The sequence below is a fragment of the Trachypithecus francoisi genome, unplaced genomic scaffold (assembly GCF_009764315.1).
Source record: "Trachypithecus francoisi isolate TF-2019V2 unplaced genomic scaffold, Tfra_2.0 Lachesis_group10, whole genome shotgun sequence".
Lineage (NCBI taxonomy): Eukaryota > Metazoa > Chordata > Mammalia > Primates > Cercopithecidae > Trachypithecus > Trachypithecus francoisi.
Window position 1 is genome coordinate 51805793 of NW_022681455.1, and position 22420 is coordinate 51828212.

Below are 22420 nucleotides of genomic sequence, written 5' to 3' on the forward strand. Positions count from 1 at the left end.
AGTAATTCATTCTTCCTGCTTCTAACTTTCTATTCTCTTTCATGGCAAAAACAAAAACAAAAAACAACAACAACAACAAAAAAAAAACAACTCCTATCTAGTTTTCACATATTTGAATGAAACTCTTAGATCATATGTCAGAAAACAGTATTTACACCTGGTCTGAAATGCCAGTGTCTGCCACAGCTCATCGTTCAGTTCAGAGATTCCTGTCAGCAGACACAATCTCCTTCTATCTACTAGTTCCTGCACAAACGGGTCTCCTTCTGAAGACCACTGACACTTTATTTCAACGAAGAATGAAGAATTAGAGTCAATTTATTACCAGAAAGTTTGAAAACATCCCAAAGAAGTCTCTCTAATAAAGACAAAACAATAAAACAATATCAATAAAACTTGCACTTCATTACTTCTGCCTCTTTCATTAGCTAAAGAAAGTCACATGGCTGAGTCCAGATTCAAGGGGGAGGGAAATAGCCCCTTCCTCTTTAGTGAGAGATATTTTAAAAATCATATATCACAAGGCATGATTATAGGAGGCGTAAAGAATTGGTCATTAAGTTAACGTACCTTACCATTCTAAGACTTATTTCTATTTCTTTGATGATTTTATTCTTTTTAAAAAACATGTTTAGGGTTTGAAGAATTGCCAAGTACTTCATAAATATGGCTTATTATAAATACTAAAAATTATACCTGGGTTGTAATGAGGGAAAATAGAACTTGTTTTTATCTTTTATCTTTAGCATCCTGGTCCTCTCTGCTGTTATTGGGTGCATAATTCCTGTGTTCTCTGCATTTGGTAGAATGCAGACATCCAGGTCATCGCTATAGCAACTCTTCACAAAACTAGAAAAGGTAACATCTGAAATTTTAAAAACATATATCATAACATTATATCATATAAACCACCAGCCATAAACATCTAATATACAACTAAATATTGTTACAATAACATATACTCCAAGTTAGTTTAAGTTATCCAGGTAAGTCTTAGGAATTTACATAAATCTTGATATAAAATATGTGTAGTTCTTCAATACATGGACATTGTATGCAACAGAGAAGAGTATTTCAATACATTAAAGCTTTAAGAGCAATAAGGCTTTTCATTTTAGGCTTAATCAAAATCCATTCATTTTACAGAAAGACAAACCCACTGCCAGATAAAGTAAGTAACAGGGGAGAGAGTACAATGGTACAAGAGATCTAATAGAAGATTAACTGCACAAGTCATGTCACAACTTTGATTTTAACCTCTGCTGCTCAACCATCTACTAAGCAACTTCAGATGAGACACAACTTCTACATTTCAATTTCCTCACTTGCATAATAGGAAAAATAACACCTAACCAAGAGAGTTCTTATGTAATCAAGTTAAATAATTGCTGTGTTGACCGGGAGTGGTCGCTAATGCCTGTAATCCCAACACTTTGGGAGGCCGAGATGGGAGGATTGCTTGAGGCCAGGAGTTTGAGACCAGCCTGGTCAAGATAGCAAGATTCCATCTCATTATATTCAAATTTTTAAAATTTTTTTTAAAAAGTAAGTCGTTGTAGAAAGCTCTTCAATATGTATAAAGCAGTGACTTTTGTAAGAAATTATAAACTACCATTGTGGCTAGCAATACTCAGCAGGTTGGACAGCAAGCACTAGACCACAATGTACCTTTTTGTTACATTGTGGTCTAGCATGTTGTTAATAGCATTTCAAATGCTATTAAAAATTATATGCATGGATGTATGAAATGGTATTGCCTAGATAAAATAAAACATCCTACCTTGAAGTTTCATGATTCCTGAAATTGAATGGTCATTCCTCACTTTGTGCCATGGCTCCTGAGGCCACTGATTTGGTTCTGAGGTGAATACAGGCCACAGAATACCAATTCGACCCCCCCTTGGATTGGAAGGAGCTCTATCTGTTGATGTCAAGTTGGCTGAATGAGGCTTCACTTTGTCCTGAATGCAGTCAAAAGAAGAGCTGGTGGCCACAATGATTGAATTCCTAAGCACAATTTGCACTTTTTTGATGGAATTTTGTGGAGCAGAAAATACATACACTACTGCCAAAAGACCAATAGTATTGTCTACCAGAGTAATGTTCTCTATCTCCATGCTGTTCTCTACATGTAACATGGCACCATAGTCAAAGTTCTTGAAAGCCAAGAAGCCAGAGATTCTGGTACAGTTGTCAAGTCCACTTTCCTTGTAGAGGTGAAGGCCATGAAGACTTGAGTGGGCCACATTGTCAAACCAAAGCAGTTCACAAGAGGAGCACCTGTGGCCTCGGATGTGAAAGCCAACTCTCTCTGATCCTGCCACAACGTTGCCATGGAGGTTGATGTCCTTTGCTTGGTTCACTTTGATTCCTGCCACCCAAACGGTGGACCACGCTGGCTGTGTCATCAGGACCACAAGGTTATTAGTGACAGTATAGGCCTGACCCTCTAAATCTATGCCATGGCCAGCTGTACCAAACACAATATTGTCATTTAAAAGTACTCCATGACTGGCAGTTGCATGAATGCCCCCGCCACAGCTCTGGTGCAGAGTAGACGATATGATCCAGGATCCTGCTGACACATTACTGAATTCAACAGATGAGTACAGTGGTGACCCGAAGTTCTGAATTTCCACATTAAGAAGTTGAAAGACACCTATAAACAAAATGCATGTCATCGGGTACTTTCCTCTTCCCCACAAAAGGCTGAAGAATGACCCATTTTAGGGCATTAAGATATGAAGATTTTTAACGAAAATGTAAGTTTATTCTCAACACCAGCATCATATTTCACACCACAGATTCTCAACTAAAAACGTAGGAATCATTACAAGTATCACATTAATGCCTGAATTGCATGTGCAGTCTGAAGAGTCTGGTGATAGGATGGGGAATGATGAGAGGAGAAATAGTAAAGAGGCAAACTTTGGGGATGGGCATGGCTACGTTTAACAATTCTGTGCATTTGTCTGGGGCCTGGTCAAAGAACTGGGTAAGAATAAAGAGATTCTGGGTTTCTGGCCCTTCACCTCAAAGTCAAGTCTCCCTCTCAGCGTCTCAGTGACACCACGTGAAAGGCCACAGCCATTCACACAAAGACATTGCACAAATGAATATTAAGCATTTCTGAAGAAGGATATGAGTGCAAAATTTCCTTCTGCTCAGTTGATATCCAGAAGCATGATATTCAATACATGCTTCTGATTAAAATATGGTAGAAGCAATAACATGCTTTTAAAATCACTTTAAAGATTCTGTAAAATCTTTTCTATATTTTTATCCTGGCTACACTTTATTCACTGTTTCATTTTCATAATAAGATTTTCTATATCTTTTATGTGAGGAGAAAATAGTAAATTTATACTCTCATTTGCAATGTTATTTGTACTGTTTTAAATAGGTATTGTTAAAACACACTATAAAATATCACCAGTAAGTTGATTTAAAAATACAATGATTCAGCATATATACTCTTGGTAAAATTAATAATAACATGATTATAGATTAATTAATATGAAATAATAATGAGGTGAATTAAAAACTTTAACTCTCATATAACACTCATTATTTGCAGACACTGTTCTAATTTATATTCATTTATTTATTCATACTCCTAATTTTCAAAAAAATCCTATGAGGTAGGTACAATTATTATCCTCATTTTACAGATAAGGAAACTGAGGCAGAGAAGAATGAACTAACAAGCTAGGACTTAAACTTAGGCACATGGATGAAAAGTCGCACTATTAACCCCATGCAGGCATCCTGGAAAGATAGGAAGACTCGGTGTATAAAAGTAGCATCGCTACATTATGATTCAGATAACTGCACTGTAGCTACGAGCTAATAATTAGTTGTGCATTCTTTGCTAAGTAGGTCGCAACTTTGGCTCCTTTTATTTCATTTTTTAAGGTATTGACTAAGGTAAACTATGAAGTTATTCATCATAAAGATAAAGGAAGCAATACATTTGAAGTTGCTATTTCACTGTTTTAATAATAGTATTTAAGGTTCAAAGACAGTATAGCCTAAGCCCCTCATTTCTTCACTACCTTTTCAGAGACGAGAAACTAGAACCCTAGCAAATCGGCTGCCATGAAGAAGCAAGTCCTTTTGAGAAAGACAGGCTAAGTAAAAGAACCTATACGTCTCCTTGTGGCCAGGCAACAGGATTCTAACGTATTTAAATTTCTCAATGAATGCTATTGAGGAAGTATTGGTAGATGGTGTGGACATACTCACAGAACAATAAAACATCCAAAAGATATTTGTTGGGCAATATCCCTCACCAATAGCACATAGCTGAAAAAGTTGGCAAACCTGCTCTGTGGAACTCTGGCACAAAGAACACCAAATGCAAGCATAAGTCCATACATAAATAGCTTATTTTTAGCATTTAATGTGATTTCAGAATCTCTGTCAAGGCAACATGTCAGTATTATTGTTATTTCCTAGGTTTCTTATAAAGGATATTACAAGGGAGATAAATAAAGAGATGTGTAGGGCATGGCATGAGAGAAGGGCATGCAGCTCCCATACCCTCCCTGGGTGCACCACCTTAGCCTAGGAAACTCCACATGTTCAACTATCCAGAAGCTCTCAGGATTATTTTAATTATCAGGTTTTTTAATGTCTTATACTTCCATGGATTTAATTCATAGTTTTAAACTGTACAAGGTCTTTTTACTTCTGTGCACATTAAACAATGACTGAAAATTAATCAATTAGTAAAGACTTAAAAATGTCTTGAGCGTTTAAATAAAGAATTAAGCAATTTTTGTTTTTTTTTTTTTGAGACAGAGTCTCACTCTGTCACCCAGGCTGGAATGCAGTGGCACAATCTTGGCTCACTGCAACCTCCATCTCCAGGGTGCAAGTGATTCTCCCACCTCAGCCTCCCAAGTAGCTGGGACTACAGGTGCATGCCACCATGCTTGGCTAATTTTTATATTTTTAGTAGAGACAGGGTTTCACCATGTTGGCCAAGCTGGTATCAAACTCCTGACTGCAAGTGATCTGCCTGCTTCAGCCTCCCAAAGTGCTGGGCTTATAGGCATGAGTCACCGTGTCCAGTCTGAATGAAGCAATTATTTTATTCACAACTATTTTCCTATTTTTCAATCACTACTGAAAAATATTCTAGCAAGTTAAGTACAACTTGCTGGGTATTATTCAGGAAGAGAAGAATGATGGAGCCCTCCAATATAAAAGTAGGACTCAAAAGTCTTGACCTGCTTTTCTGCTCTGTAACAAATCAGTACCCATATCTGGCATCTCTGACCTACATCTGCTGAGCCCTTCTTATTCAGGCCCTGGACTATGTTATAGAAAAATGTAAGCATTCTTAATGCAGTGTTTAAACCTGAATTGAATTCTGGAACAGAAAAAAACTGGTAAAATTTGAAGAATGTCTTGAGTTTAGTTCATGGTAATGTACCAATGTTAATGTCTTTGTTTTGATAAATATACTAGTATTATATCAGCTATTAATGGAAGAAAATTGAGTGAAAGGTATACAGGATCTCTCTATACTACATTTGCAGCTTTTCTGTAAATCCAAAATCATTACAAAATTAAAAGTTTATTTAACAAGAACCAGGCTTGAATCTACTACTTACTAGTGAAATGACTTTCCTTACTCTTCATTAACATTTTTCATTCATATTTATTAAGTACCTAATGTACAGCAGTCACCACACTAGGAAAACAGATGAAAGACCTATTTCTCACCTCAAGGAGTTTATAAGCTAATGAAGGAGCTACATAAATAAATAGGCAATTGTACTATAGACTCTATTTCCTGTAATAGGAATATAAAATTCTCTTATGAGGATTTTAGGATTAAATAAGATAAAATTTTCAGTGTGTGAAAACCAGCACAGTTTCTGGTCCATAAGAAGCACAAAATAGAGTTTGAGTTTCCCTTCCCCAGGGGATGATGTAAGGATCAGCATTGTTAGAAGTTTAGGATCAGGTCAGTCTTGCTGCTGGTTCTGCTCTGACTTGGTGCTCAGCTGTAAGAACTGGCCTTCTGTCCTGTTCCTGTGACCATGCTCCAGCTTGGCCTGTGGTTTCAGTTAACTGGGGCCTTATCTTGCTCTCTCCTTCCTGATTCCCCATCTTCATCAACCTTAGAATGGTCTATTCTTAAAAGATTGGAACCAAGCCTTTGTCTCCATCATCTAGAGCAGGGTTCTCAACCTCAACACTATTGACATTTGGAGCCAGATACTCCTTTCCTGTGGGTGGCCGTCCTGTGCATGCTAGATGTTTGGCACTACTCATATATGCCAGAAGCTTCCTCAAGTTGTGACAAGTAAAAATGTCTCCAGATATTGCCAAATGTCACCTGGGGTAGCGGGTGGAAATCACCACTGATAAGGGTTTATGGAGATAGAGCTTGTTCTATTAACTAGAAATCTTAAATGTTTGATTTAAGGTTCAAACACTGCCCTTTACAAAACTGGTGAAATAGTTGTGCCAACAAAGAGAATCCCATACCGAATGTATTTGGGAAGTGTTAGATCCTTTATTCTCGGCCTTCCCCAGGACTTTATATATTCATGTACACCAGGATTTTCTAAGTTTGAGCTATAGTGACAACCAAACTGTTTGATCAGGAAAGAACTTTGGAATAATGTATAAGGAACCCAAGTTTAAGAAATGAGGTCCTAATCAAATAACTTTGCAGCATTCCAAAAGGGCTAAACCTTGAAAGAAACAAGAAAGATTGAACTGATCCTTAAAGCAGTCTAGAATATGGAAATCATTTTTATTTAAATTTACGCTATTAATTTATAGCATGAACTGATGCCTGCCATCAGATATAGCATGCTACTGGGAAAGAGTAATAGAAATTCAGGAAAGAGATAAAATTGAAGTGGTCATTAAATCATCTATAATTTCAAAGCAGAGGAAATTTCACATCTGCTGAAGATGTTTTCTTTGAGGTAAAATGTGCATATGTGCTGATCGCTAGTATATTATTTTAACATCACACTGATAATTAAGCACAGATTAGGACTGAAAATTCATAGCTTCTCCAAGCACAAAGGAACTATCTCATTTGAACATTTTGTTTTATAAATGAAAATTCTCACAGTTGGGATTTCTGGGTGTCCCAGATGAATAGGCTCCCATTGGTAATGCCTAGTTACCTAACATTTCATTTACCTGAAAATTCTTCTCTGCTGGACTTCCTCAAGGGACCCACAAACAGTCTCCCCCTACATGATACGTCAGGCTGAATTTGTATATTTCGAGTCAACAGTCCAACCTCAGCAGCCAAACGAATATGTCGGCCATCCTCCGTGACATGGACAGTTCCTGGGGCAATAGAAGTTGGGGGAAAAAAAACTTTAAAAATCTATTTCAAAAATCACTAGCTGGGGACCCAGCAAACCTGAGAAATGAAAACATCCTTTCCCCTCGGAAGTTCTACCAACATTAAGGTCTGCTTTTCCTCGGGCATTCTCCACAAAGGTCAGCTGAGAAATAAAATAACCCATTCACTTGTCTCTCTTTGGGATCAGAGTCAGAGTGTTTGAGCAAGAATTCATTTCTCCTTAATAACTGTGGGTACTGGGACAGGTCACTGGTTCAGGGAAGTCAGGGCAGACCTGTCCAATTAGTGGGGTCCCCAACCTCCTTCCTTAAATAGGTCAGCGTGAGACTTCAGTGTCGGGTTGTACATTGTCCATGGACCTCTTTCATGAGAGTGAGGAATCCCAGATCAACTGAGGCAGTGACGGGGCAAAAGCAGCTATGTGTCAGAGTAAAAGGAAAGCAAGAAGCAGCACCAGGCAGCAGCAGCGCCCTCTCATGGTGGATCTTCCACTCATCATGGCCTGAACAGCTTCCGCAGCAGTGGGAACTAAGCATCTTGCTAGTTTGCTTCACTGTCTACCATTTGCATTTCACCTTGCATCTTACTGAAATCAGTGCTGAAGATTTCTTTTTTCTTTGCCGCTTATTAAAAAAGAAATCCTCCTGGGAACGATGATTTAGACATAGCTTGAGACATTCCTGGTGAAACCGTGGATTTGACTCTCACGTACCAGAGACAAAAAGACATTCTCATTCCCCTTTATTTCCACAGTTTATTAATGATTAGCTATATCTCCTGGGTTAGATTTATTTATTAGACTGAATCAGGAAGGTTATTGTGACTTATTATTTATGTGTAGTACATTCTGTGTATTGTATATAAAAATATTTGGTACCTTTTTTATTAAAAAAAAGGTCTGGGCCTTTTTCTTTCATTTTTTGCAGTAATACTAATAGTAGTAGTTAAAACATAAAATTTACTTCATGTCAGGAAGGACACATTTCTAAGTATGGAAAATGAAATCATTATTTACAGTAACTACCATATTCTAAGGGATTGTAATTCAATGTGTCAGGAAATAAACTGTAAACTCAGTGCACATGAGTTTTTTGAACAAGATTCTTAACCCTTCTGCTCTCAGACTTGCCATTATAGATAAGGAGCGAAATGTGTGGAGATGTGTATGTGTGTATGTATATAACATCCAAGTATTCTTTAAAAATAAAGCAACAAAATTAACGAAGGAATAGAGATAAGGCCATGTAGCATGAGTCTAGGGCAGCAAGAAGGCATTGTTCTTCCCCTCTGAACGGCAATCAGATCCAAGGTCCTCAGCCAGGTTACCAAACATGGTCTTCCTGGCTCATTCACTTCTCTTAACTAGCAAACCAAAGCCTTACCAATGTGCCGGTGTTTGAGCCGTTCATGAATCCTCACATGGTGGCCCTTGACTTCTTTTACAGTGAGGACCTCTGCTTCATGAGGCTCATAAGAAGAGGAGCTAAGGACGATTTTGTCATGGGGGCGCCAATCCACTGCATCTTCTACTATAATTCTGTAACAGCATAAAAATGGCATTGGATATACTAACAGTGCAGAACAAGTTATCTATTAACTCCAGAGCAAGAAAAGGAAATCCACTGCGACCAACATATACCACCAGAGAAACTGAAATAGAAAGAAGACATGACAGTGGAAAAAAGGCTTTTGCAAACAGTTTAATTTAGCTAATGGAGTCAGTTTTCTGGCTTGAAAATGTATATGTTACAGAGACGGTGAAGATATTCCATGACCCCTGAAATAAAACAAAGGAATAAAAAACAATAAAAGTTCTAGAGGTTAGCACACGTGTCTACATCAGCAACCTTCCTTCTGGATTAGGGAACAGATTCAATAATAAAAGCATTTCAGAAGAGATCTTTTCTCCAATTTTCTGAAGAAATATAACGCCATTTTTTGACAACCTTGGACATTTTGCACAACTTTTCATCACGCATTACAACTTCTACCTTCATAGTGAGACAAATACAAGTGTGAATCACAGAGGTGTCACTTACTAGCTGTGTGACCTTGAGAAGTCACTTCACTCCTCGGCTTCATATCCTCATCTGAAAAGTGCTGTATTTGTACCTTCTCTCTTCTCTCTCATCACATTATGAAGTAATGAGGGTCGTGTTCATTTTTGGTGTTTTTCAAGACACACATTTAATACAATTTCTGTTCAGTCTTTCACTGCCGCCTAGCATTCCCTCTGAATATGACTGTTTTATTCTCTTCATAGTCATTACCAATTTCAACACCATAAATGTAATTACCTGCTTCATTAGCTAATGCCCAAAGTTTAGCAAGCTTTGATAAAGAGTCTCCTCTATAGTGAATGTTCATTCAGACAACAGTGTCCATGTGCAGGGCATTCAATCATTCAACCTTTATTGACTGAGCAAATATTATGCACCAGACAATATAGTAGATGCTAAATACATACAATAAGGAAAATATATGTCATTTGTATTAAAATACATCACTTAAATTCTGCCCAGCACATATCTTTAAAGAGTCTACTGCATGGGTGGAGGATTAACAGATGTTTAATATACAGTATTAAGCCCCCCAAAAGAAACATAAATTAAACCTAATCATTCATAAGCCAATCATATGAGCCTAATAAATGAAATATTATAATAAATTCATATCTACATACCTAAGGTTGGAGAGAGAAAGAGTCATAGAAAAGAAAAAAGACTACTATTAATTGATGCAACTTTAATGAAGAAATTTAGAGTCTTAGCTCTGTTCCTGATTTGCTATGACTTCCTAGAAAACTCCCAGTTAGAGAATATTTAAGCAACATTAGCTTTGAATGGCAAGGAAACTAAGTTCCAAATAGATTAAATAACAAAATGTAAAACTAGATAAATAACTGGAGCCACTGATTGAATTAGGACAAAGGAAGACTACCAATGAAGTCCAGCACCTTTTCCACTAAATACTCTCACTTTGCCTATGTTATTTTTAGTTCTTCAGGTGCTAAATGGTATTAGAAAAAGAGTATTCCCACATTTCATAATCTATGAAATTCTAAGAAGTCTATGATCCATACAATGGAATACTGTATAGCCATTTTTAAAGTATCTTGTTGATGAGCTCTGAATTACAAAAAATTTTGCTCATGATGTATTGATTTCAAAAAGCAGGACATGAAATAATATGCTTCATTTTTTAATAAATATAATACATGCACAGAAAAGAGGAAAGATGCATGTTAAAATGTTAGCCTACCTATGGATGGTGGGATTATTAGTGATTTTCACTGAAATCTCAATTTTCTAACTTATCAGGTAGTATATTATAGTTAGGAAAAAAAAACTCAATCTGCTGTATAATTTAAATTAATCCTTTACTTCATAGTTAGTATTACTCAGTAGTCCCCAATCTTTTTGGCACCAGGGACCAGTTTTGTGAAGACAATTTTTCCACAGGGGAGATGGATTCGGGGTGAAACTGTTCTACTTCAGATCATCAGGCATTAGATTCTCATAAGGAGCATGCAACCTAGATCCCTCACATACACAGTTCACAATAGAGTTTGCATTTTTATAAAAATCTGATGATCCCTGATCAGACAGGAGGTGGAGCTCAGGTGGTACTGCTCCCTTACCCACCATTCACCTCCTGCTGTGCGTCCTGGTTCCCGAAAGGCTGTAGACCTGTACTGGTCTGTGGCCCTGGGGGTTGGGGACCCCTGACCTAGATAACCTTTTTATCATTATTTATATTGTTGAATAAAGCTCTTCAAATGATAGGTCACTATAATATTCTGAAAAGTTTCATGTGAAAGTGAGACTAAAACTCATCCACATGAGATTTTTTAGGGCAGTATTCTGTGTAATACTATGGGAGTACATATATATGATTACACATTTGTAAAAATCCATAAAACTATTTAACATTGAGTGAACCCTAATGCAAATTAAAAACTCAAAGCTTCATTTTCTAACTTCCTTACATAAGCCATTTGCTCCAACTAGATTAATCAGTTCACTCTCCCCTACTTCGCTCTTCGGGTCTCTCATTCTTGAAAATGGACACAAGTCGCTATGGTCACTACGCCTTCAAGAAGTCTTCAATGAGGTCTCTTTCCACTGAATGCCTGAAGCCTCCCCACTTTCTGTACCACCATCAGTTTGACATAACAAATGCTATTTATTACCTTGTGAGTGACTGATTTTGTACTCTTGTCTTCTATGACCATTCAACTTTTGTATTGTTCATTGATATTTAATAAAAATAAGACTATATAAGGCCAGGTATAGTGGCTCTTGCCTTATAATTCCAGTACTTTGGGAGGCCGAGGCAGGAAGATCACTTGAACCTAGGAGTTTGAGACCAGCCTGGGCAACATAGTGATCCCATCTCTACAAAAGTGAAAAGATAATAAAAAAGTTAGCCTGGCATGATGGCATACACCTGTGGTCCCAGCTACTTGGGAGGCTGAGGTGGGAGGGTGGCTGAAGCCCCTGAGTTTGAGGTTGAAGTGAGCTATGATCATGCCACTGCATTCCAGCAGCCTGGGCAACAGAGTGAGAAAAGAAAAAGAAAAAGAAAAAGAGAAAGAAAGGAAAGAAAGAAAGAAAGAAAGAAAGAAAGAAGAAAGAAAGAAAGAAAGAAGGAAGGAAGGAAGGAAGGAAGGAAGGAAGGAAGGAAGGAAGGAAGAAGGAAGGAAAGGAAAGGAAGGAAGGAAGGAAGGAAGGAAGAAAGAAGGAAGAAGGAAGGAAGGAAGGAAGGAAGGAAGGAAGGAAAGAAAGAAAGAAAGAAAGAAGAAAGAAAGAAAGAAAGAAGAAAGAAGGAAGAAAGAAGAAAGAAGGAAAGAAAGAAAGAAAGAAAGAAAGGAAAGGAAAGGAAAGAAAGAAGAAAGAAAGAGAGAGAGAGAGAGAGAGAGAGAGAGGAGGGAGGGAGGGAGGAAGAAGGAAGGAAGGAGGGAGGGAGGGAGGGAGGGAAGGGAGAGAGACAGAGAGAGAGAGAGAAAGAAAGAAAGAGAAGGAAGGAAGGAAGGAAGGAAGGAAGGAAGGAAGGAAGGAAGGAAGGAAAGAAAGAAAGAAAGAAAGAAAGAGAAAAAACAGAAAACAAAAAAGAAAAAAAATCACTATCTAAACCCCATAGCACCTACAATGTTCTAGGAATTATTAAAAGTATTACTTCAAACTTTATATTAAAAACATGAATGAACTTAATCTGACCTTTTCTGTTCTGATTTCCTAAACCTTGTGAGTTCATTAAAATGTATCTTTCCTCTATACTCCTGATGTCTTTGGGGTTCTATATATCATGAGAACCACACACATATGTGAAAGGAGCATTGCCCCTTCCACTTCTATGTCCATATAGCAACAGTGGTAACTTCAGAGGAAACTGGGGTCTCAGAATCAATAGCCTAGTTGGTTCTGCTAGTCAAATGTCAGTTTTCCTTAAATTCCAACATCCACTATTCCCAGTTCCAGTCTTCAAACATTATGGTTACCCTCCAGTCATATGAAGAAATCTTAGTTTAATGACTGGCTCAAAATCCCAGCTGTATTCTATGCTTCTGATTAATATGACTTTGAGAGTTACAGGGAAGAGGGGAGAGTTGCTTGTTGTTATGAGCAAAACATACCTCAAATAAAAAATAAACAAAAAATTAAAAGACTTTTTTGCAACATAATTGTACCTAAATGAAAACCATATGAGAAGAGAGAGGAAAAGATGAATAATCACTGTGAAAGTCTTTTTAAAGATAACTCTAAGAAAATATAAACAAAATATCAGTACAGTTTCTTTATTTTGGCATAACTTTTGACCTAGTTCAGAGAAAAATAATATTTACTAGTAAAAAATATAACACCTATTATTTACAGAGAATAAAAAAGCTCCAAAATTTGATTTCAACGTTTTTACAAAAATGAATAAGACATTCACTTGTAAACACCTACAACTTAAACGAATTTTTTAACACTTGTGAGATCTTAATAATAATAACTGCATTTGACCATTAAGTTGCTATTATTACAACAATTGAGTTCGAGTATTAGAATATAGAGTTGGTGACCTGATCCATTCATTGGCAGGAGTTCAGGATCACATATGTAACCTCTAAAAGATGATGGTTTTTTTCATATGTTAGAGGTCCAATAAGCTACTGGGTTCTATTCCCAAATTGACTACTATTTTGATGCTGGTGACTACTATTTTGGCTCGGAGGGTACAGATCACAAAACATGTCCCGTCTCACCTGCACCCCCAGGAACAGAGATGGCCACAGACTTCTGAACTCTACTAACATTTAGTCTTTTTTATTTTGTAACTTCAGTTTAAAATTTTTCTATCAGTGCCATTAAAATGTAATGAGGATTCTCAGACTGTATTAGTCTATGCTTCATAGTTAAGAAATTAAATTCTATAATGATGCTGGTAAAGATGGTGAGTGACAACAATAAGAGCTATAGTCGACACCAATTATTTGTCTACCTGACTTCCCCTCTGCTTCATTCTGGAAAATCCCTCACACCTTATCTGAGAACTGCTCCACTCATCCACTATACTGTAAGTTGTGAGAGCTGCAGGTTAAAGTCCCACAAACCCTTCACCAAAGGTTTGGCATATGATCCAACCTGCATTCATTCACCAAAATCCTTCCCCTGGACTTTTGAATGAAACTGAGGAGAATTAGTAGTAATCTCCTCACTGGTGGTAAAGCTAGGACAAGTCAAATAGATCTGAGTTCACTTGCACCATACAGAATGAAGAAAACTATTCTCCAGTAGAAAAAAAATGAGGTTGAAATAAAGAAGTAAAAAAGTAGAGGAGGAGAGGAAGGGCTTGATATTGTCTCCAAAATGGCTTAAGAAGGGTTACTTTTACTTGTACTTTCCACTTAAAGAGTCCCAACTGCCACAATAGCTACCCTGTCTTAAGGCTTACACTGTGCCAGAAACTGGGCTTAACACTTTATATGCATTAACTCCCTCAATCCTTACAACTATTCTATTAGCTATGTATTGTTACTTACATAATTAAAGAAAATAAAACTGAGGCTCAGAGAGAGTAATTTACTCAAAGTTACACATTTAGCTAACTACATAACTAGAATTAGTCTGGCTGCCCTCAGAGTGCAAACTCTTTTTCATTGCAGAATATATTTCCAACCTACCTTCCAAACATATGCCTTTCACCAGCATCAAAATAGAAGTCAATTTGGGAATATGACCCAGTAGTTTATTGGACCTCTAACATATGAAAAAAACATCATCTTTTAGAGGTTACATGTGTGATCCTGAACTCCTGCCAATGAATAGATAAGGTCACCAACTCTATATTCTAATACTTGAACTAAGTTGTTATAATAATCAAGTGTGAGGAAAGAGCAAAATAAATTATAGTAGTATTTGAAAATAAATTCAAGATTTTCTCATTTGTTAGATAAGATGCCATTGAACCAAGAAGCTCAGTAAGTTCTGATTTCCAGAAAATACACATCAAGTCAATGTAGCAGGCATTTATTGGAGCCCTTCTTTATGTTCTGCTGTGCACTAGACACTAATATACCAAATCAACAATAACAAAAATATATCCCTCCCCTACAAAAGCCACTTGGAGGAACAGGACACACAAATGTTAAACATCTTAGTGTTATGTTTTTCTTAAAATTACAAATCATAAAATCACATCTTACGTTCAGAAGATGGGAAAATTTGTAGAGTCAGGGAGACGTAAAGCCCTGTGTCGGATGTAATGGAATCTTTAAAGATAAGTAGGAAGCTATAGACTCAAGGAGGAGATGCAAGGGTACTGCATCTGATACTCTTATTTCACTTATTAGGTACTTAAGGAGCCAGTAGAAAAGTTGTTGTAGAGAGCCATGTGTGAAGTGCTGAAATGAGAATGTAGCAGAAGGGAAAGAAAAAAGAAGTATTCCAAACAAAATATATACAAGGAATACATCATTAATTTAACATAGGAGATAAAGAATAGATATAATCAATTATGACATTCAATTTAAAGGTTTAGGGCCTGGAGAAAAGGATGAGGTAACAAATGACATGATTTCTCCTTCAGTTCACAGTTTCTTCCTTGTAAATAACAGACCATATTAATAAATCACTTCAGACACCTCACATCTGTCAAAATTACCAAAACAATGAAAGATAACAAAGGTTAGTGGGGATGGAGAGAGGAGAGAACTCTTGTATACTGTTAGTAGAAATGTAAATTAGTACAACCATTATAGACAACACTTTGAAGGGTCCTCAGTAATTAAAACTAGAATATGATCCAGCAATCCATCTTCTAGATATATATTCCAAAGATACAAAATCAGTATGTCTGAGATATTTGCATTCCCATGTTCACAGCAACATTATTCACAGTATCAAAAATATAGAGTCAATCTAGGTGCCCATCGACAAATGAATGGATAAAGAAAATGTGGTATACACGTACACTCTGGAATACTATTCAACCTTTAAAAAGAAGAAAATCTGGTCATTGGCATCAACATAGATGAACCTGGAAGACGCTATGTTAACTGAAATGATCCAGGTCCAAGAAGAGAAATACCACATGATCTCACTTGCATGCAGAATCTGAAAGAGTGGAACTCTTTGAAGCAGAGAATAGAATGCAGGTTACCAGAGGCTGCTGGTTTGGGTTGGTGGTGGGGGGAAGCAAAGGTTGAAGAGATGTTGATAAAAGAACACAATATCTCAATTAGATAGAAGGAATAAGTTCAAGACATCTATTGTGCAACATAGTGACTACTGTTACTAATATATTGTATTCTTTTCAAGTGCTGAATGTGGATGTGTAGTATCATTACCACACAAAAAAACTACATGAGATAATACATGTTAATTACGTAGATTTAGTCATTCCACAATGTAATACATGTATCAAAACATCATGTTGTACACCATAAATATATAAAATTTTTACTCGTCAATTAAAAAATAAAACAAAATAAGTCAATCACTTGAGAAAGAAAGGATAACAGGACAAAGAGATTGGATGTCTTACACATTTTCTTGAAAATTTAATGAGATAAGAAATAAGAAAAAATAAGAATTTGGGAGAACTTTCCTCATAATCCAGCTCTTCTCCCTGTTTTCCCCTTCTCAGTAAATGGCACAGTTCCTTACCCAATTGCTTAGGGTCAAAAATTTTAGAGTGATCTTTGACTCTTCTCTTTCTCCTTTCCTCAATATTCAGTCCATCAGCAAGTCATGTCACTTTCATCTTTAACATATATTTAGCCACATCTCTACTCCTCCCTCACTGCCATCCTAATCTAAGCCATCATGATGTGTTACCCGAAAAATTGCAATAACAATGCCTTAGCAGTTAGTGTCTCTATTTCCACTCTTATCTCTTCCCCATCACCACCACCAATAGTCAATTCTCCACACATCATAAATTAAAGTATAAGTCAGGCTCTGTCCTTGCCTTGTTTAAAATCTTCCAATGGCCAGGATAAAACCTAACCTTTATCATAAGATTGGTTGACAAAGTAACCATTTAATTTCAAAGGTCATATGGCTACCCTTCAAAGACTCACAGTAAAAGATATATATAACACTTGTAATGGGTAAAAGCAATTTTTTGTGTCTAAATCTAACTTGTCTTGATTTATTTACAATCCAAATAAAACCTCAACAGTTTTGTTCATCAGTCTTCACAAGTCAACTCAAGCAAGCAACAACAGAGAGTAATTTTGAGATAAATTGATATAACACAGAACAAAAGAAAATAATTTTTCTTCAAAATATCTTGCTAAGCTTACTTTTGTTGATTGTGTAAGATATAAGTTTATAAAGTTAACATGAAACTTTTCCTCCTAATCACATTACCATTATTCATATATATATATATATATATATATATATTTTTTTTTTTCAGGTATCTAGTATATATTATATATTCAGGTATCTAATATATATAATATATATATATTCAGGTATCTAATTCTGTTGGTGAAAATTCATGAAAAAGTCCAACTGAAATATGCTTATATCACAATATATTAGAAATACTTATTGAATTGACTTTTAAGATTGTAGAGCCATGTTTAAAATGATGGCCTGAATAAGGTCTGTAGTTCAGTTAATACCGCACCAATATCAACTTGTCAGATTTGCTAATGTTTTATAGTTATGTAATATGTTATCATCAAGGAACATCGAGTGAAGGGCATATGTAAACTCTATTTTTGCAACTTATTTTGAGTCTGAAGTTATTTTTAACATTTTTTAAAAGGTTTTAAAAAGAGAGAATTCCATAAAATGAATATACTACGTTAATTGCACATCGTTTGTATAAACTCATTAAATTACTCCTCCTCAGGACTGATATTAAGAAATTTTGTTTTTAATATTTGTAATACGTAGAACACATGCAATGGAATCAGATAAATCAGGGTAAAAAATCCAGCCTCAGGAATTTCTAGCTTTATGAACTTGGAACATTTACTTAACTTCTCCAGCCTCAGTTTTCATATCCATAAAATGCAGATAATAATACCTAACTTACAGCATTGAAAGATTTAAATGAGATAATGTATGTAAAATGCTTAGTAGAGGCCTGACATATAACAAGCTTACATGATAAGAACCAAATAAATGGTAGCTAGTTAATGACTATGGATAGTTTTAATTAATAAAATTGAGTTCCTTTCAAAATAGCCTGTAGCTCAGACTCTGACTGAGGTTTTTAACACATTCTTATAAGAAAAATCCATTCATATAGTTCCTGCCAAATTCCAGCTTGCTAACCTTTTAATTATAATTAAAGTTTCTTATTGATCCTTGTTAGAAATGCTTACTTCACAAATCCTTTTGAGCATCAGAAAAGCACTTTAAATTCAACATGACCTAATCTGAATTCATAATCTTTTCTCTAAACTGAGTCCTCTTTAAGTGAATGACACCACTATCCAGCTACACAAACCAGAAACCAAGATTGTACTTCATATTCAACATGTCTTACGGATTTTATCTCCTGCCTCTAAATCTGCCCACTTCTCCATTACTCCTGCAGTGTACAAGTTACACTGTCTTTTGCTGGGTGTCTCTGGATCTACTGTCGACCTCTCCTGCTGACTACATTCTGCCTACAATATTTTAGATGTACAAGTATGATAATAAGTGCCACCTCCTATCCATACTACCCCCTTAAAAACCTACAACAGCTTCAGAACACTCTTAGGGTGAAAACTAAAATTCTTCATATTGCCAATGTATGTGGCCCTGACACTTAACTCCTTGGAACCCTGTCATTGTCAACCCCTACTCTCCACATCAACTATCATGGTATTCTTTCAGACCCTTATGTTCTCCATTCTCCCTCCCACCACAGAATCACCTCTTCACCCTCTGCTCCTCAATCACCTGTGCTGACTCCTTAATATCTAAAAAGTTAGAATGCCCCCAATCTCAATCTCATGCTCCAAATCTCTCTTCTACCCATGTTTTCTTCAATAATGACATCACCTACTTCCAACATGGCTGCTTCCAAACCCTAAATTATGCATCTAATTTGCTTCTTGACACCTACTCTTGATGTCTCCAACTTTGCATGCCCCTGCTGCCTTCCATCCTGACAAACCTATTCCCCTCTCAGTCTTCCCGTCTCAGTGCATGCTTCCACCATTCACCAGTGTGCTCTATCAAAATACCTGCAGCACTCTTTTCTTGCCTCCACATGCAGTCATCAGCAGGACCAGTTGTTCTCTCCATCTCCACTGCCTCTTCCAGAGTCCCAGCTACATGATTTCTGGCCTCAGCTGGCCTCATAACTGATAACCCAGCTCTACTCTTATCTCCATAATCCATCATCTACAGAGCCAGAGAAGTTTTTTAAACAAAATCAGATTCCACTATCCTCCTGTATAAAACCCTTCAGTGATTTCCCCTTTGACCTCTCATACCTGAACAAGGTCCTGTATGACTTGGCACTTGCCATATCAGACAATGCTGCCCTCTGCTCACTCTGCCCCAGCTATAGTGACCTTCTGCCTGTTTCCCCCCTACCCTCACCCTAGGCCAGCTGGTTCCCTCCCATCCTTCAGGTCTCAGCTAAATTTCTCTTCCCCTGAGACTTTCCCTGTCCATTCAATCTAAAATGGTACCCTTCACATTTTATGCCTCAGCTATTTTCGATCATACCACGATACTGACTTCCTTACCAGCATATTTTATAATTTCAACTATGTCATTTATATTTCTGTATTTGTTTCGGTATTGTCGTCCTCTCCACTAAGATCTGAGCTCCCAGAGGGCAGCAATCTCTTCTAATTTGCAATCTCTTCTATATGTCTAGTGTTTACAATCTGACCTGGCACATAGTAAATATTCCTCAGATATTTGCTTAATAATTGAATGCTGTTTGCTCTGGCTAGAACACCGTTTCCACATATAACCCACTTTGCTTAATTAATGCCCACTCTTCTTTCAGATCCCACGTCTGAAACTATGCTTCAGGGAAGCCTTCTCCAACTTTCCATAAATGCCTCAAGTTGACATATTCGTGTTTTCAGAATCCTATATAACCCATCCCTTCACAGAATTTATCATATATGTAAATTTACATTTATTATTTGATCAACGTCTGAGTTTTTACTTAACATTATATCTCCAGATCATAGCTCAATGTTTGACAAACATAAGCATCTGTAAAATTCATGTCAAATAAATAATATTAAATAACTGTGAACATAATACCTATTCTACAAAGAAATTCTGTACATAGAGAAAAGCACATCAAAGCATACCTATCAAGATATAAGATAGCTACCTATCATTTCACCAACAGAGATCCCTGCTGTGCTGTATGTCCTTCCAGAAATTTCCATATTATGTATTTGCATACATATTTTTATTTCTTTATCTACAAAACTAGGCTAGTATGTAATATTAATCCCCATGTGAATGTGAATCTCTGCTCTCTTTTGTCAACTTGGAGTTCACTATTTTTCATCTTTGCCAAATTAAACTTTAAAATGGATTCCATTGCTGTTTTAATTAATATTTACTTCAATTTTAGTAAAGAAGACCATTTTTTCTATATGTTTATTAGCCAGATGTATGTTTTCTTTTATGGTTCACATATTCAAACCCTTTCACAAATATGTTTCTGATGTATTCATATTATTTTTATTCTTGACATATAAAAGTTCTTCACATATAAAAAATGTTAGTCCTTCATCTGTACTATTGTATGTTGCAAACATTGTCTAATTGATCATTTGTCATTACATTTTGTAATTGACATGCAGAAATATTGACCTTGTTATGTTGTCAAATCTATTATTTATTTGCTACGGCTATTGTTTTGCTTGTTATGATCAGAGAAGTCTTCGCTAGTTTAAATTACAGGTTTACTTAAACTTTCTTCAACTAATTTTATGGTTTTAATTTTTTACATTTTGTTTCATAATCCACCTATAATTTAGAGTAAAACATAAAGTGGGAATCTAGTTTTATATTTTTCCAAAGCATTTACTGATTATTCCAGCCTGTCTTCAACTAAATTCAAATGCTAATTTATTCAAATTCTAAAAATAATTCATGACTGTGTTTATTTCTGGTATTCTTTTTAGTTTTGCTGCCAATAACAGATTACTCACATCAGAGGCATATATTTAAAAAAAAAAAACTGCTAATGTTTGGCTATTTTCAAATATTTATTGTTCCAAAGAATTTAATGAGTCAGATTCTGATGAATATATTAGACCTGTGATTCAAGTTGTATTAGATTTGACATCTTTAAAATAATGAACCATCAAATTTTTGTTCTGCATCACCATTTATTCTCAACTCCTTTTATGCTTTTGAACAGAGTTTTATAGTTTTGTTTTTATAGTTTCTGTAATTTTTCTTAAATTTACTTCTAGATAATTGTGGTTGAAATTTTAAATAAGATTGTACATTATAATTTAAAAGTTTATTGCTTGTATATTAAAAAGCTGTTGATGTGCATTTATTGAAGGCAACTGATAGTTTTTCAGATAATTCTCTAGTTTTACAGGATGAAATGTGGTTTATAAACCACATAGAAAATAGTTTGGATTATCTTCAATAATTGGATCTAATGTATTTTTCTTGCCTGGATACATTAGCTAAAACTTTAATAATAATATTTAATGATTGTTGTAATAAACGATAATATTTAATGTCAGTTTTTCTCATAAAATACAAAACTGAGAGGAATCCTTTAGTGTTTATTTTGTATTATTATTTAAACCAGTGCTTCTCCACTAATGGTTATACCATCCAAATAAATAGCATTAATTTAAAAGAAGTATCCTTGTAGTCTTCATTTACTGTTTATTCCAAGAATGTTTGAATGTTTGCTGAATTTTATTAAACGTATTTCCATTTTGTGCCAAATTGGTCATGTTCTTAATCTGCACATCTGGTATTAAGGTAAATTATATGAATGGATTATTTCATTTCAAATTATCTTTGTTCACTTGAATGAAACACATTTAAACATAGCTGCCGGGCGCGGTGGCTCAAGCCTGTAATCCCAGCACTTTGGGAGGCCGAGATGGGCGGATCACGAGGTCAGGAGATCGAGACCATCCTGGCTAATACGGTGAAACCCTGTCTCTACTTAAAAATACAAAAAACTAGCCAGGCGACGAGGCGGGCGCCTGTAGTCCCGGCTACTCGGGAGGCTGAGGCAGGAGAATGGCGTAAACCCGGAAGGCGGAGCTTGTAGTGAGCTGAGATCTGGCCACTGCACTCCAGCCTGGGTGGCAGAGCAAGACTTCGTCTCAAACAAACAAACAAAAAAAAACATAGCTTGCTTTGTTGCTTTTTTATTTACGACTTTTACATTCTATTTGGATGTTGTCTCAGTTTTCTTTTTTTTGAGCTTTTAGTAGCTATAAACAAGTGTAAAGATTATTTTATGCCTGTTCCCTTAAATTAATTGGGAATAGATTATATAGCATAGGAATTATTTGATATTCAAATGATTGGAAGAATATGGTATAAATTTATGTAAGCCAAATATATTTTGGAGATAAATATTTGATAAATTTATATCTTTCACTATTTC

General features: G+C 36.0%; 1 protein-coding gene across 1 annotated transcript in view; it reads right to left on the bottom strand.

The window, feature by feature from the left end:
* The window catches only part of PKHD1 (PKHD1 ciliary IPT domain containing fibrocystin/polyductin), a 477374-nt gene that overhangs the window by 131717 nt on the left and 323237 nt on the right, over nt 1-22420 (bottom strand). The window contains 4 exon segments of the mRNA XM_033217424.1: nt 697-865; nt 1781-2659; nt 7177-7329; nt 8731-8885. Coding sequence (XP_033073315.1) covers nt 697-865; nt 1781-2659; nt 7177-7329; nt 8731-8885 — 1356 coding nt within the window.